The 16,836-nt window shown below is 41.8% G+C and overlaps 1 protein-coding gene across 6 annotated transcripts in view; it reads left to right on the top strand.

Moving 5' to 3' along the window:
* CACNB2 (calcium voltage-gated channel auxiliary subunit beta 2) overlaps positions 1–16,836 on the top strand; it is a 393,564-nt gene that overhangs the window by 225 nt on the left and 376,503 nt on the right. For 3 of the 6 annotated variants that reach the window (XM_086714809.1, XM_086714810.1, XM_025930405.2), the window contains exon 2: positions 9,098–9,190. In XM_086714809.1, the coding sequence (XP_086570935.1) occupies positions 9,098–9,190 (93 nt within the window). Of the gene's footprint in view, positions 1–8; positions 340–9,097; positions 9,191–16,836 lie in introns of those variants that run through there. The other 3 variants (XM_086714813.1, XM_086714818.1, XM_025930406.2) reach the window with 3 other exon arrangements.

Here is a 16,836-nt window from a genome sequence, read left to right as displayed (position 1 = left end):
ACCCCCCGGCTCTCCCGGCGCCTCCTCCGCCGGGATCCCTCGCCTCGCCGCTCCCCTCCCGCCCGGGCTCCTCCGCCGCCTCCTCTCCCCTCGCCCTTTGCCACCCACTTCTCCCTTCCCGGCGCCGGGGGACCCTGCCCCTTCCCGCCGGTCCCCGGCTCCGGTGCGGCTTCCATTTTTCTCTGCTTCCGAAAAGCGAGTGCGAAGGGGCGGGGGGAGAGACCTCCGGGTCTTCAGAGGCTGCCCCCGGGGCTGCTGGGTCAGCCCTCCTCGCCCCTTCCCGGGAGAGGCACATGGATAGACATGAACCAGGCGAGCGGACTGGACCTGCTCAAGATCGTGAGTCCGGGTGGGCGGGAGGGGCTCGGCTTGCCCCGACCATTCCGGGCGAGCTCGGAGCTGGGGTGGGGAGGCAGCGTGGGAGGAGGTAGGGGTGCGCAGGGGCGGGGGGCGCTCGGCCCCGGGCCCCGGCCCCGGGCGCTGCCCGGACCCCTCCCCCCCGCCCCCGCACCTGGGGCGTTCTGCCGCCTTGACGGCTCAGCTCCCCTCGCGCCGCTTGCCGCCGTCTGCCTGCACCCCTCTTTCTTTCTCTTGAGAGAGCTGGGGACGCGAAAGTTTTTATTTTTCCTCCCCCCCCCTCCCTGAAATGTTAGCCGTTCCAGGGAGCCCCGGGACCCCCTTCCTCTCCGATGAGTATTAGCGGTTTCTGGAAAAATTCCGGTTTGCTGCTCGTTGTGAAATAGGAGATGTCAGTTGTGGGCGTTGGGCAATGATAAGGTGGTGGCTTTTACGTAAGGCTTTGGCAGGTACAGTTTGGATTACAGACACCTCCAGGTCTCAGCGGTAAGGAGTCTCTCAACTTTTATCCTGCCAGGGAGATGACTTCAGACTCCGAGCTGTGGGCTGCGGGGCGAGCGATGTGAAGAGGTTAGGATTACATTTCAAGCATCGTTTTGGAGAAATGTCTCTTTGCCTAGCGATACGGGCTTGTTGATTTCAAGCCTGCATTTGCTAGATTGTAATTTGTGGTGGTTACATATTTCTGTACTTCAAAAAAAACAACTTATAAATATGTCGTTTCTATTTTTTATATTTATATATGCTCAAGAGAGAGCGTGTTCTTAGAGTGTTGTTTCCTGTAGCAGTGGGAGGGAGTAGGACACGGTAATAAAGGTTACAAATGTTTTGTTGCCATTGTTGTTTTGATAGGGGATAGAAATAGATGGCTCTGAGATTCTGTTGATAAGGTTAATAATGGCGGTGTCAGTGGCTTAATCATGGAGCTTTAGTGAACTTTCTTTTGCCACTGGGAAATAACCTTGCTAACTTAAAACACATAATTCATTTTGATTTGAGATGGAAGAAAAATGTGGAAACCAAATTGTGTAATCAGAAATCCATTTCTTTCATAGGGGTAGCACAGCTAGCTTTTAGTCGGCCTTGGGCTGTTTGGCTGCTGAACCAGAGAGGGGACCTATAGCTAACCACCTACATTCCCATCTAGCTTCTGCCGGGGGACCTGAATTCTTACCAACACATGTCACATTTGTTCTAAACTCCTGATTTGATCTAGACTCTTAACCACGTTAGATGATAGTGAGAAATGTACTCCGAGAACTCATTTATTTCTGGATGAAGGTCTTGAATTTTGATAGAAGAAAGGACTTTTAGGCCATTTTTTTTCTTTGATCTTCGTTTAGGGATTTTTTTTTTTTTAAGTTTCATTCTTATGATAAAAATAGAGTTCCTGAATTCCTGGAGATCAAAGTTACTGCTGACAGAAAACATGACTGCATTTAGATAAGAAATACTAAATTCACTTAGTGATTTATGTCGTTAAATGTAAGTCAACAAATTGTTGTTAGTTGCAGTTATGAAATGATTCATATGTGAGGAGACACCGTTTCTGCCTTCAAGGGTGACAAATGTGTGGCAATTGTATGGTACAGGACTCTAAGTGAGGTACTGAATCTTCTATGGTTTCCGAGGAGTAAAGATCACAAACGTTCTATATGGAGTAATCTGCAAGGACTTCATAGAAGAGGTGGCTTTTGAGAAGAGCTTCGAAGGGTGGGTGAGGTTTGACCCGAGATTGTTTGTCAGAGAGGTGGTGGGAGCCATATAGGAGGTAAAGTCTCAAAAATTGTAAGTCTTGTAACATATTGATCATGTGTAGCTTGAAGAGAGTATGGAAAGGTACAGATTGGGCAGAGTTCGGCCGCAGATTGACAAGGCAATTTGAGGCCACATCTTGGAGGCATCGGAACCTGCCGTGTGATGAATGATAGAACCATGGAAGGGATTCAACCAAGGAGTCGCATTCAGAAGATACACCTGGGAATGTTCTGGAAGGTATTTTAGAGTTTCAGGAGTCCAGAGGTGGAGCTGCCAGACAGGAGATTGGTATAACAGTTTGGACAAGAGGTATTAAAGCCTAAACTAAAGAGAGAGAGAGAGAGAGACGATAATGGATACGACAGGCCCGTGCGTGAGACACTTCAAAGACTCAATGCACAGGAATTGGCTAGTGAGTGGATAAATGTATGAGAGGGAGGAAGAAGGGAGGAAAGGATATTACAAGCAGGTTGGAGGTATAAATATTCAGCTGTGTCCACATCCGTCTCGTTGCTGTCTCTACCTTCCAAAAATGAAAGCAGTTTTCCTTGAATTGTGTGTCTATCACCTCGGGTATTTGAGGGAAACTTTGCCATGCTTATTTGATTTCCAATAAATCATGGCATCGGAGGATCAGAGGGCTGTGAAAACTTGGCATCTATTCCCTGGGCAGGACAGGACAGCAGTAAAACCGCCTAAAAGGGGGGGGGGGGCGGGCTGTCTCAGGAGCGTCCCCCTTTTTTTGTGATACTGAGTAATAGTAAATCCCCTTAGAAATGGGATTTTCACTTGCAAATGGTGTGTCTAGGCAATCACGGGTTTTAAGAATCCTTTCTTTTTTTTTTTTTTTTTTTACCTCTGGATTTTATTACAAGTTCTGTATGAACAGAAGATTTAGATTCACAGGCTTCCCATTCTCCTTTTTTATGCTAATAATCCCGTCGAGGGAGGGATGGGGATGGGGCACCCCTCCTACACCCCAACCCTTTCGGTCCACCACATAAACAACACGAATAAGTTTCTTACATGAGAAGAGGGTTGGCAGTCTAACTGCGGGTTGTAAGTTCTGATGGAAGCGAACGGCATCGCTTTTTGGGTAACCTGCCGAACAGCGTCACTGCAAACTTGGACCACCTCCAAAGCCGGGCGCCGGTCTAGTATTCTGCCTCCAAAGCTTCAAATCTGCACTGTCTGCGACTATAGCCCCCAGCCACGCGTAGCCTGAACCGAGATGTGCTCTACATGCCAAGTGCACACCAGATTCCAGAGACTTGATACCAAATAAAGAATATGCGTCTCATTAATCATTTTTATATTGATAACATGTTGCAGTGGTAACCGTTCGGATATATTGCTGTAAATGAGATACAGCATTGCCATTGATTTCCCTTGTTGTTTGCCTTTCTCGTGTGGCTACTAGAACGTTCCAACGACACGGGCTTGCATTATATTTCTGTCGGGCAGCATCAGTCTAAAATGTGGCACTGGTAAATCTCAGGGGAGTGGACTCGATGGTGTGTGATGGCCGGGTGGATGGGAGGCAGGTGAAAGGGACTGAGAATAGGATAGAGACGGAGGAGACGGGCAGGAAACAGGACAGGTATGTCAGCGCTTTCTGCCCGAAAGAGATTGTAACCGGCACCTCCAGCCACACCTGAAAACGAACAGACAGTAACCAGAGGTCCTGTTTGTTTTGCTCCTAGCAACAAGACCCAGCTGGTTCCACCCCAGCGGAGTTTGCCAGATGCTTTTCAAGCATGTTGTAGTAATACCAGCTGATAGTGGCAACATCCTGAATCACCGTAGCAAGGAGCTTTATCTGAAAAGGGCAGCGGCCTTTCTCCTGGGGCTCTCGAACCACGTCCGTGTGGTTTTCCAGAAACACTTCTAGGTCCGAGGTAGAGCTTAGTCTTTTCACAGTCTCCAGAAAGAATGACCGCGGGTCTCGTGCGTCACGTTTTGCTAAAACCTTCCCTCCGGGCCCTCCCACCCCTTTCCTCCTGATTGGTATTTTCGTTCTGGTACCTGTTGCTGGATTTGATTCCGTTGAATTGCAGTGACGTAGCTTTAGTCCTTTCAGGAAGAGCTGAGCAAAATGTGTTAACCCCGTAACGGGTGGTGGCACCCTTCCCTGTGTGGCCGCAGAAGTTGTCGCTGTCCTACAAATGACACACTCAGCATACGCTTACTGTCACAGCTACGCGGAGTTAGAATTGATTATGACACCACCACCAGTAGCCGAGGCTGCCTTAGAGTTCTTTCCAGGCCTGGCTGGAGGCTGCTTATAAAGAGGGCAAGGTTGATCTTCTCCTGCCCTCCCTGCCCCTGAACTTCCCCACTAGACATTTCTCTGCCGTCTGGCCTTGTCCCTCCTTCCTTGTCTACCTCCTGATCCCCAACGCAGTTCTCTTTAGGCTGCCTCTGGAGTCCTTTGTGTAAACTGATCCATACAGAAAAGAACTTTCGGTCTCCTTCCCTTTTCCTAGGGAGGTAATCTCCATTACTTTACTCCTCGTAAAGGATCTGACAGTCTTGTTCGTACTAAGCTATCAGTAAATGAGGAGATTTAATGTCTGATTTCTGTCTGGATCATTTTCGCTTAGTTTGTCTGCGGTTCAGAGGGATAAATCTCAATGAATGCTAATCGAGAGAGATGGAAACTAATTTCAGGTATCAGCCTTATGCTCACGAGGAGCAGTCTATAGGGAGAACGGTCACCCTATCTATCAACCACAGAAGCGGCATCATTCTTGAAGCTGTCCCCAGGGCCTGCCAAGCCAACTGTGTGTGCACGGGTGGGCTCAAATCTCCAGTTAACTGGCAACTTCTAAAATTAACTACTATTGTCTATTTCAACCATACAGAAATTAGGTTTCAGTGATCTGTGAAATATGAACATTGAAAACTCCAGTCCAATTTTCAAAGTCATTTAGTATCAGAGAAGACATTCATTTACACAGAGCTGATATTTGACATCATCGTGACTGTTGGACATCATTTTAATAAGTCGTTTATATACTTGTGGAAATTTCTAGAATTTTTTTTCTAATTTCTGAAATCTGACTTAGCTTGGTTGATGTTTTAGGAGAAGTAAAGGAGTTTAAGTTTACAGTTTTCTTTTTCTCCTTTTTGCTGTGGTGACAACAATTTGTTTTTAGTAAGCTTCACATAACTAACAGGCAGTGAGTGGAAATGAGTGACTTTTTCAGGCTGTGTTCCCAGAAGGATTTAGGGGTCTGCACGTGTCAGGGAGAGTATTATGGGTTACACTTTGTACTCTGGCCAAACACAGACTCCCTTTGTCCTCTCCCTTTGGTGTCCTGACACTTGGGTGACTCTGATTATGAATCGTTTTATATATTGGGTGTTCATATATTTAGTGTTGCTAAAAAAAAAATTTAGAAAAGCCATTTGTCCTAAAGAAGCTACATTTGCAGTAGCCCCTGAACTAAGAAAACTATATACTTCTTTACCAGGTGGAGGCAAGTAAATATTTGATTAATCTTTCTTGCCTTCCTCTGTTTTGGGAAGATTTGGCCTTTACTTTCTTCTTCTTCTTCTTCTTCTTCTTCTTCTTCTTCTTCTTCCTCCTCCTCCTCCTCTTCTTCTTCTTCTTCTTCTTCTTCTTCTTCTTCTTCTTCTTCTTCTTCCTCCTGCTCCCCCTCCTCCTCCTCCTCCTCCTCCCTCCTCCCCTTCTTCTTCTTCTTCTTCTTTTTCTTCTTCTTCTTCTTCTTCCTCCTCTTCTTCTTCTTCTTCTTCTTCTTCTTCTTCTTCTTGTTCTTCTTCTTCTTAATAATTCCTGCAGATGAAATGCTCTAGTCTCCATTTTCAAGGATTTAGAGTAACTAAAGAGCAAGTAATTTCAGCAAGATGGACTTAATTTTAAATATTCATTGGATCAAAGGAAACTTTGCTTTGTACTGGTAGTATAAATTTTCACTAACATTTTTTAAAGTACATCGAAATGGACTATATTAGCTTTCCAAAAGATGCTTTAATTTGTTTTCCTCTTGATCTTGGGTATTGTTACAAGAAACGTTAAAAATTAAAAAGGAGACTATAGGAGAGAAATGATTGCTATAATTAGTAAAAGGACAGAATAGAGGTGTAATTATGCATATCTGCTTATTTTAGCTTTTAATAAATTTGATACATAATGAATAAGGATTTGCTATAACACTATTAAGAAATGAGCAAGTTAATACTTTGAATAAAGCATTCCCCTTAAATTTAAGTGAAGAGGAAAGTATATATATTTTAAAACTTTATCACCAGTTTGCATGGACTTCGATGGGCCACAGTTTTTTGTTGTTGTTGTTTAGTTGGTTTTGTTTTTGTTTTTGTTTTAGTGTGCAAACTCTGCCTTAGTACAGTTGAAAACTGATAATCTAACATATATGCTTAAATATATATAGCATAGGTAGCCAAGTGCACCTGAAGTTATGTTTATGAACAGTGTTCGTAGGGGCCCAGAAAAATTAACATGCATATACAATTAAACACTTTTTAAAGGTATCTGATTTCTTGCAGAGAACGGTCTCCTCCTCTGGGACAGAATGTCTGAAATATTGTGTGGTTTTCACAGTGCCTGTTGTGCATTTATGAGCAACCACGAAAAAGCTTACACACCAAAGCAGCTGAATAGTAAAACATATTTATCCTGAAAAAAATCTGAAGCAAATGACCATGATAGAATTTCAGACTCACTTTCCACCCATTTCAAAATGGTACTGGAAGGACACATCATGATGGAGTAAGGTTATATTTTGACTTTGTTCTCAAAGATGATTGTATGCTCCTCATGAAGATAAATAGTGTGTTTAAAAAAAAAAAAAGAAAATTTAACATAGATTTGCTCCCCAACCCCCAAAGAAGCATGTTAGGCCTTTAATAAAAATCTTTCAAAGGTAATAAGTCTTTTTCTGTATGGAAATATATATATTTTTCTGTATGGAAATATATACACACACACACACACACGCACACACACACACACACACACACATATACATACATACACATTATTTAAAGAACTTCTCATGTTTTATTTTAGTGTTCTTAGGCTTTGGAAGAAAGACACTTCTGTCCAAACCTTTGTATAATAATTGGAAAAGGAAGAACGCTCTTGAAAGAATGTTATTTTTCAACAGTTTACTGAATAATGTTTACATAAGTAAGAAGAATAAGCTGCTGAGTGAGGAGAACGTTGTATAATACATTGTGAAAGCCCAGCCTAGGTTGTCTTTCCTTTTATGAAGCTGAGAGTTAATTAAATGCCATGGAAACACATTTGTATTATACAAATCCCGTAGATGCTTGAAAGAGAACAAACATCTTTAAGAAAAATTCTTGCTTTAAGATTATACCACCGTCTCACTGATTGCAAAGTCCTGTAACTTACTCATAACACAAATGTTTGTAGTAGATTTCAGTTCGCCTAAGTGCTACATATACCATGGTTTATGGGATATTTCTCTTTATAATTAAAAACATATGTGTGTGTCCAGTATCACAAAGTAGTATTTTCAAGACCTGAACACACTGATTTTTTTTAAAAGTAACTTTTGTAAATTCTGAAGAACTAATGAAGCCTCTTTGAGTCTCATCATTCTAAATGTTATATACCTTACCCCACCTTTTCCCCACTCTTCCAGTCTGTGTGTGATATTACTTTTTACACTACGTATATTACTTCTTAAAATAAGTGTGTCAGTTTTAAACTATTATTCTGACCCCGTGCCATATGCTAGGTCTCATACTAAATGCTCTAAACCTGTTATTTCATTTAATACTTAACCCGGTGAGGTGAGTGTTAATATCCCCTTTTAAAGGAAGAGAAGCCTGTTGTTTGGAGAAGTTAAGACATTGGCTCACTTTCTGCTCTAGCAGGGTTCCAACCTGTGTGCATTGGACTGTAAAGCTCAGCCTTGAGCTACTTTTCGATTGTATGTTAATGTTCAATATTTGCAACGACGTTATCTTTGCCTGGAATTAAACAGAGATTGATGCATAGTTTATTCTCCGTGCTCTGAATGCAAACGGTAGACATAATAGGAAAAGCAAGTTCATTTGCATACGTTCAGGCTTGGCTCGATCCTGTCAATTGAAGCAAATTGTCTCACTTTTTAACGTCCTGTTCTGAAATGCTTGTTTTATTATCGTTAGGATTCTATAAAACTTATTTTTCCTGCGTGCTCAGCAAAATCGCTAAGTGGATAAAAAGCCAGATTTTCATATCCCATTCAAACATGACAATAACGGGCCAGGCATTTTTATGAACTACTTTTAATTTCATCGAATCCACCACCTCGTCTGTAGCCGTTTCACCACTTCCAAAAGCAGTCTCTACATCCCTTGATCCCAGGAGGAGCTGGCACCGTGTTTCCTCCGTGTTCCCTCTGGACCTGTATAGAAACTTCTATATATGCGTATATATGTATACAAATAAGTTTCAGGGGCAGCAGAATTCATACTGCATGGTGTTCTTCAGCCACCGTATGCAGTTCTTACAAGTACCTATGGAGTTACAGATTAAAACATGAAAAACAGCCAAAATGGAAGCCCGCACCACTGGGCTGCTGGAAACAGCATTTCATTGTGCACAATCTGTCGACGCATCACCTTTTCTCTCACCTTGCTGTTGTAGCTTCTTCGGTCTCTCCTGCACTGAAATCCTTGCTTTTAAACGTTTTTATCTTCAATGGCTTTGCCTCCAGATGACAGATATGCTAACAGATCACATAAGTTGTTTTAATTCGCACATTATTGAACCCTTTGTCTGGAAACCTCTTTTCCCTATAAACTCACCATTTTGAAATCGATACTTGTGATTCCAGTGTCATTTTCTAATGACGCCCACATGATGGCAATTTATATTTTGTTTTGGTTTTTGACCCCTTTCTAGAAGTAGGCCTAGATTTTGGTGAAGAAGGTCTAACAATATTCTCATTTATCTTTTTTTTTTTTTCCCTTTCTCTTGTAGTCATATGGAAGAGGAGCTAGAAGGAAAAACAGATTTAAAGGATCCGATGGGAGCACTTCCTCGGACACTACCTCAAATAGTTTTGTTCGTCAGGTAAGAGAGCTCTTAAATTTCTGGTTCACAGAGGTAGATTCAAATGAATTTAATTTTTTGAAGGTGATTTTTATACCATTACCCTTAAGATGTATGTGGTATGATGGTACTTACTTTCAGTTAAAGTGAAAAGCGTGCAGTTTCATGTGATACTTAAAATATTTAAATTTTAAGTGAGATCACGTAGTAATTCCACCCTTTCCTGGCAAGTTGGGGGAAAGACAAGTGTAAAATTCACTACGGAGGGTTTCTTCGTAACAGAATGAGTGAACTCCAGCAGAAATGATTATGGCTTTGGGTGTTTTTTTTCGGCCGGGGGAGGGAATCTCATGTTGTGGGCATCCGTGTTGCCAACTATGAACTTGAAATACTGGTGTTCCCCTAGCTTGAGTTTTCCTCTTCCCTGTTGGGAATTGGATTGTTAAAGAGGAAACTGTTCTTGGTCTTGGAACGACCGAGGCTACTAAGGTTAAATAAAGCATGTGATATCTTTGCGGCATAACTTGAACTGCCTTTGGAGACGTAGCTTTTATTTCAGGCGCTATGTGGGGTATTCCTGTCCAGCTGTTTGCAACTGTCCCCTAGACAGTGGGTGTCCACATCTTTAACATAGAAAACATTCACACGTGCTAACAGAAAGCATTTTAACTGCCAGAGCAAGAACACAGGCAGCCCTATCTCCGAGGACAGTAGGTTGTGTGTCTAGACTAAAGTCTTGCCAGGTGTAGATGAGTGTGTATCTTCATGCGACTAACGCTTCTCGGTGGAAAAGAAATTGGGAAGGACAGTGCTAGACAGAACCTGATTCCGTGGCCGAAGGACTCCCAGTATCTGGCCCTTGTGCTCCGAGGAATATGTCGGCCACAGGTCTTTCCCCCCAGATAATGGCGGTCAACCGGAACACCTCCATTTCTCTTGCTGGCCACTTTTCCTGTTGCTTCTTGCGCCCCTGCTCCGACACGTCCCCCCACGGTTAGTAGCACTTGGGCTTCCATTTGTTCACCTGCCGCACCACTGGGGATTCTGTTCTTGGCTGGTTGCTGCCTCCTTACACTTTTGCGACACAGACAAAGGATGATCCCTCTTTGGCCCCCAGTTCCCTCTCTGCAATGTCAGCTATGCCAAAGGTATGTCTGAGTAACTCGCATGCAACGGGAAAAATCTTGGTTCTGGTCTGTGCCAATTAAGAATTGTTTCGGTTGCAGGAAGTTAGAACAAGAGTTGGTTAGGAAAGAATGGGGCTATTTTGCTAAGAAACATTTAGAAAGAAAAACAGATAGAGCTGTGTTTTAACGGTGTCAGAAAGAAGGAGCCGGGAAGGGCCCAAGAGGAGCCAAAGGTGTGTGCGTTGGCAGAATCCAGGCGCCATGGTCCTAAGAATAAATGAAGGGCCTGAGAAATAGTTGCTTAGCTTAGGTGAGTCAGTGCACAGAAAGTCACCCAAGGCCTTTTCCATTTCAAGCATCCATCTCGATTCTGCCTCTGGGACAAGGAGACTGAACCAGAGGAGTGAGAAGCCACAACTGTGAGTCATTATCTCGGGGCCGGACGTCCAAAGCAGAAAAAAAAATAAGCTTCTTAGAACACGTGGTAGTTGTGGCAAAGCCACACAAAGCGACAGGCAGGTTGTTGAGATGGCATGGGAAGAGAAACTGATGTTTGAAGTGAATGCCGTGTTGTGGGCAGAAATGAAGAGTAAACCGAGTCCTCTGTTGCTCATCTTAGCCCTGTTAAAAATGTCATTGTGAGACAATGGTTGGATTTCACTTTCCAGTTGCCCCTGGCCGTGGATTTCTCTTTCATGGTGCTTTGAGAACTTCATTCGTTAACTTCATTCATTAAGGGGTGGTTGCCACACTGCATATAAATTAACTGTGATTTGCTTTTCTTCATGATAACTTCCTTTCGCTTTTGCCTTCCTGGTGATGTGTGTGAGATTCTGTGCTTGAAACACAAAGATTATAAAGAGAGTTGTTAAACTACTTAATGTGAATTTAGATCTGTATTGCCAAAACTTATGTGGGCATTTAAGAAGACAAGACAAAATAAAGCAAAACAAAACAACAACAACAACCCCCCCTCCCAAAAAAAAAAAAAAAACCCTGTATCCTAAAGGGGCATCTCTTTGAAATAAAATAAAACCTATCTTCCTGAGTCCTAGAATGCGGTGTGTGCCATGGCATGGGTTTGGGGTGATGATTACGCAGGTAATGATTTCAAGGACCCTGAAGTGCCGACTTCCTTCCATCACAGAAGGAAAACCAGTGTCTGTGGCCAGAATGCTGAGTTAAAACCTAGTTTTCCTTCGATAATTTAATCTCTATTCTGTTCAAAACAGCATTCATATTTTGCTGCCATTTGGAAATCAGCAAACGTTACCTTGATAGAACTAGATATTTAATAGAGATGATTTCATCAGAGTGTTTGGAGAAATGCATGGTAGATGTTAGATTATTAAATCACCTGAAAGAACATCTTTTAAATGTGTTCTTTTTATTATAAGTAGATGCTTTGTTACAACAAGTGACTTGTGTCCATGTATGTTACTTACCTGTGTGTGGCTGGGGCATATGTAAGATTGGTAAATCACAACAAGTGGGATCTATTTAAAAATATCTTACAGTTAGATCAGATTCCTGCCCTTGAATTAAAAATCATTTCCATATAACTTTGAAACCTTAGAATTATATTTTTAAAAATATTATATTATTTGTAAAGACTTTTTAACTATTTGGTAACCACTAGGTACTTCAGAAAGTTTCAGAGTTTGGAAATGAAAATTTTGTATAATAAATACATTAAAAATTTCAAAAATAAATAACTGACAGAATAGCATAGACTTGGCTCTGAACGGAGTTGTATCTCCCCCCAATTCCTATGTTAATTGTGTTTGGGGGGGGTCTATAAGGGGATAACAAGGTTAGACGAGGTCATATAAGAGCAGGTCCATAATCCTACAGCACCGGCAGCCTTATAAGAAAGAGATACCAAGAACGTGCATGCACGGTAAAATAGCCATGTGAGGACATAGTGAGAAGATAGCCATCTGCAAGCCAAGGAGAGAAGCCCCACCAGAAACCCACCCTGCCAGCATTATGATCATGAACTTCCAGCCTCCAGAACTGTGAGAAAATAGATTTCTGTTGTGTAAGCCTCTCCCCCTCTGGTGCTCTGTTACGGCAGCCGTAACAGAGTAATACAGGTATGTATATAAGGGGGTTGGAAAACAGGCCTATTTTATGTATTTACTTATTTATTTATTTACTCTTAAAGTAAACATTCTTACTGATCTGTAACAAAAATGCCCCCAAATGCACAAATCATAAGTGTTCAGTCTGATGAGATTTCACAGAGTAAGTCCCCATGTGACTATCACCCAGATCAAGAAATCAATATCGCCAGCACCTGAACGCCCCGTTTTGACCCTTCTCAACCATTATTCCCTTCTTCCTTACTAAAGCTAGCCCATTACTTCTTCTTTTTATACCATAAATTCCTGTGGCCTGTTTTTGGAGTTTTATATAAATAGAATCATTTATATCTGAATCCTTTCACTCAGCCTTATGATGGTTATATTCGTCTGTGTTGTGTGTTGCAATAAACGGTGAATCTTCTTTGCCGTATAGCACTCCACTGTTTAAATATAGCACAATTGCTTCTCTACTTTACTATTGCTAGACATTGGGTTATTTCCGGTTGGGGTTATTGAGAGTAAGGCCGCGTACGTGTTCTTGTGTCTACCTTTGGTATGTGCACGCGTGCATTTCAGTAGAGTGGGATGGCGGGCCATGTGAATGTATGTGTTTAATTTAAGTACACACTACAAGCCAGTTTTCCAGAGTGGTTGAGCCAGTCTGCACCCCCACAAGTAGTGGGGAACAGTGTCAACTGTTTCACGGCCTTGCCAACACTTCGTATCGTCATTGTTTTTCCTTTTAGTCTTTCTTGTGCCAGCGGTATGAATAGCCCTTTCCCTGATGACTAAGTCACAACTTACCCATGCTGGATTTTAGCCCTGTGGCTGTTTGATGAAAATTGTCTCCTAACCGTTTGTTGGAACATGTTGAAACATACTGGAATGCGGTAGAACGTGAACATGAAGATAAGTCTACAAATTAGAAGGCTGAGAGGTCTTCACCCATGGTTTTATTTTATTTTTCCAAACTTTTTGTGGTATGTTTTGTACCCATCATTTGTTCGTGGTGCTCTAACTAAAGTTATTTTGTAAGAAGAATCCTTAGTCTTAAGGAAAAGTTGCTTATAGATGGGTTTCTGCTTTAGGTCCTGAAGCAGGATAACAGGGACCATGAAAGAATTTCACAGTCATAGATAAAGATTCCAGGTTGTTAGTTCATCAGTTGACTCTAGGTTAACCAACTGAACAGTCTTCTGGTCCTTCACATCATCAGCCTGTTTGAGGTCAGTGATATTTCAGAGTCGGGATTGAAGGACGACTTCCTTCTTAAACTTAATTAGTTTCCCCCCGGACATCAGTTTTATGCAGGGGCTCTGGGAGAGGGGCGGAGCCCTGATCAGCATTGCAGCATGGCCACTGCCCATGGGTTGTTGGCGACATGTTTCATATATTGGTAGGCTTTTCCAGGTGCTGTGGGAACCGAGGTTGCTATGATTTCTACTCTATATAAGCTTGTTGTGAAGTGATGGCCGAGCTCACCTTATCTATCAAGCATTTCAAAGACAGAGCTTGTTCTTCCTCATATTTCCTAAAACCATTAGTTGGAGGGAAAGTTAATTGTGGTGTTTTTTAACTGTGGTCTTACTCCTTTATGCTGCAGTGGAAATGTTATACATATTTGCAATATATGTTCACAGTATACTGCACTTAAAATTTCCATAGTTCTCTTTGATGTATATTGTATTAGGAGACTTACTTAAAATGGTTTCTTTTCAAGAAGGAGGTGAGTGGTTAGGGGTCGCTGTGAAAGGACTAGAGTCTGAAGCCAGGCTGCTCAGTCTGAATTCCGGCTCTGCCATTTACTAGTTGGCCTTTGGACAAGCAGCTTAATCTTTCTATTCCCCAGCGTTTTTACCAGGGAAGTAGTGCCGACTTCCAAAGTTAGTTGAAAGGATTGCATGAGTTCAAACTTGCTAATTGCTTAGAACTGTAGCTGGTATCTAGAAAGTACTATTGAAGAGCATATTATTATTATTATTTATAAATACTATAGGCCATTGAGAACATCAGTTAAAACCCGCATAAGAAGTAGAGCATGGCAGAGGAAATCATAATAGTTAACTGATATTAATAGTTAACTATTATTTCATTGTTTACTGCGTATTCTTTCTGCACCTCTATTTGAGGCACAGAGAGGTTAAGTAACTTGTCCACAGTCACATGACAGGTAGGGTTGGAGTCAGATTTTGAATCCAGGTAGCTGACCCCAGATTCTTGCTTTTATTGGATAGGCTACATCTCCTTGTAACAAAAGCCATGAGTGAATCAAATTGAATGACAAGTGCTTTGTTCTTTCAGCTAAGGAAGACACGTGGAAAGATTTCTACCAGTGTCTTGACTGGAGAACACATACAAAGTTAGTCTGCTTTTAACTTCCTTCCCCACAGGAAGGTGAGGATGTCTTCAGCATTGTAAATATCCCCTGGACATCATGATACAACAAACCAGCTTTATTCCCTTATTTCTTGCATCAAAAATTGCTGAGTTCCAGTTTGTGCCACCATTCAGCACACTCTGCCTCCTGTATGAGTAATGCCAAGTGGAAAAGTAGTGCTGGGAATGTTTCCTTTCTCCCACACACACTTAGAACACACACTTAGAATCCTGAACGTCCTCTTTTTCTTCTCCTTGTTTTTAATACACTTGGACGTGAACTCAAGTCCGAAATCACCTGCAGCATCATGCTGGTCCACTTTGAGGTTTAGCTGAGGCTGATACAGGCCCATGAATCATTCTTATTGTGAATCTGGGTGATTCCAGGTGCATATACAACACCTGGCTTTACAGCAGGTCCGTTAGAAATGGTTTTTTAGTTCCTTAGGCTGTTGCTTCATAAACAGGCATTTTAGTTTTAATTTGTTAAGAGGTAGAAAGTGTTAAACATGCCTTCTAGGCACCCTAATTAGAATTAATGAAGATTATTGTTCAAATTATTTACGTACTAAATGGTATTTAATATATAAAGCTGCAGTTATCTTGGATTTATTGAGATTATTAAGATACCGAGGTTGTCTTCAGCTCAGGGAAAAACTCTTTGTACTCTGGCTCTGTGTTGTGAACAGATATGTTGATAAAAGAACTTTATTTATCATCATAACAAGGCCAGCAAAGCTACCATTCTTAAAATGCTTGATGTGTAGGGCCTTGCTTAAAGTTATAGTCTATTAAGATAATTAAGTTGTCGTACAATGTAGCTCTTTCCTTCCAACTTCATCACAGAAAGAGAAAGAAAGAAAAGAAAGAACGAAAGAGAAAGAAAGAACGAAAGAGAAAGAAAGAAAGAGAAAGAAAAAGAGAAGAGAAAGAAAAAGAGAAAAGAAAGAAAGGAAAGAAGGTGCGAAAGAAAGAAAGCAAAGAAAGAAAGAAAGAAAAATAAAGAGAAAGAAAGAAAAGAAAGAAAGAAACAGAAAGAAAGAAAGAAAGAAAGAAAGAAAGAAAGAAAGAAAGAAAGAAAAAGAAAGAAAGAAAGAAAGAAAGAAAGAAAGAAAGAAAGAAAGAAAGAAAGAAAAAGAAAGAAAGAAAGAAAGAAAGAAAAGAAAGATAGAAATCCCAGGGGTCTGTTGTCAAAGGAGGAAGAGAAAAGAAGAATGAGTAGTTTATTTTAGCACCAGAACCTACGCGAGTAAATTAATTTACTGGAAGAAAAATAGGTGGCGAAGAGCAACACGGCCTGCCTGGCATCGAAGGATAGAACGTTTGTGCTGTTCTTTTCAAGAGATTGTGCAAGAACCGCTAACTGTATAAATTCCTCGATACTGCCAAGGTCAGGGAAACTATGTACATCTGCAAATGAGCGCTGGTCATCAAAGTTAAAGCAGCTCACGGGGGGTGGAGAGGGCAGTGTTAGTCCTTCTCTCGAGCCCAGTCACTTCTCTTCTGTGTCCTTCCTTCCTTCCTTCCTTCCTTCCTTCCTTCCTTCCTTCCTTCCTTCCTTCCTTCCTTTTTTAATTTCTTCATTTTCTTAAAGACATGTGTTCTCCCTGGCTACATTTATGTACCTGGCAGTATTCCTAAGATGAACACCAAATGCTCAGCGGATGCCTGCCAGTTTGCTTTATTTGGACGACTCCACAGCATGGCAACTTTCATTGAGAGTAACGCCGTCATCTGAGCTCTGCTATAGGCCCTGCCGTGTATGGCCAGGACCCACAAACTGTTTCCACTGCTAATTTTCACAGGTCACCGTGCTGTGCCAACCGGGGTCTTTTGTGCAGAGACTTCAGCCTTAGGAATCAGCAAGTCTTTTTTGGAATTTTCAAGTGCCATTATTCTTTGGGGGCTCACGAGGGAGAACTCTGCAACCGATCTGGGATTGTGCTCTCGCCAACATATGTTGTGGTTGTAACAAAATAATCCTGTCGCTTCCAAGGGCTTCCAGAATACAAATCAGGATGACAAAATGGAATGAACCAAATATTTAACAGAAGGTTGCATGACACTTTCAGAACAT

This window comes from Puma concolor, chromosome B4, assembly GCF_028749965.1.
Source record: "Puma concolor isolate L17-30 chromosome B4, mPumCon1.1.hap2, whole genome shotgun sequence".
Taxonomy (NCBI): domain Eukaryota; kingdom Metazoa; phylum Chordata; class Mammalia; order Carnivora; family Felidae; genus Puma; species Puma concolor.
The sequence above is the reverse complement of the archived record's forward strand: the minus strand, read 5'-3'. Positions and strand labels throughout refer to the sequence as shown.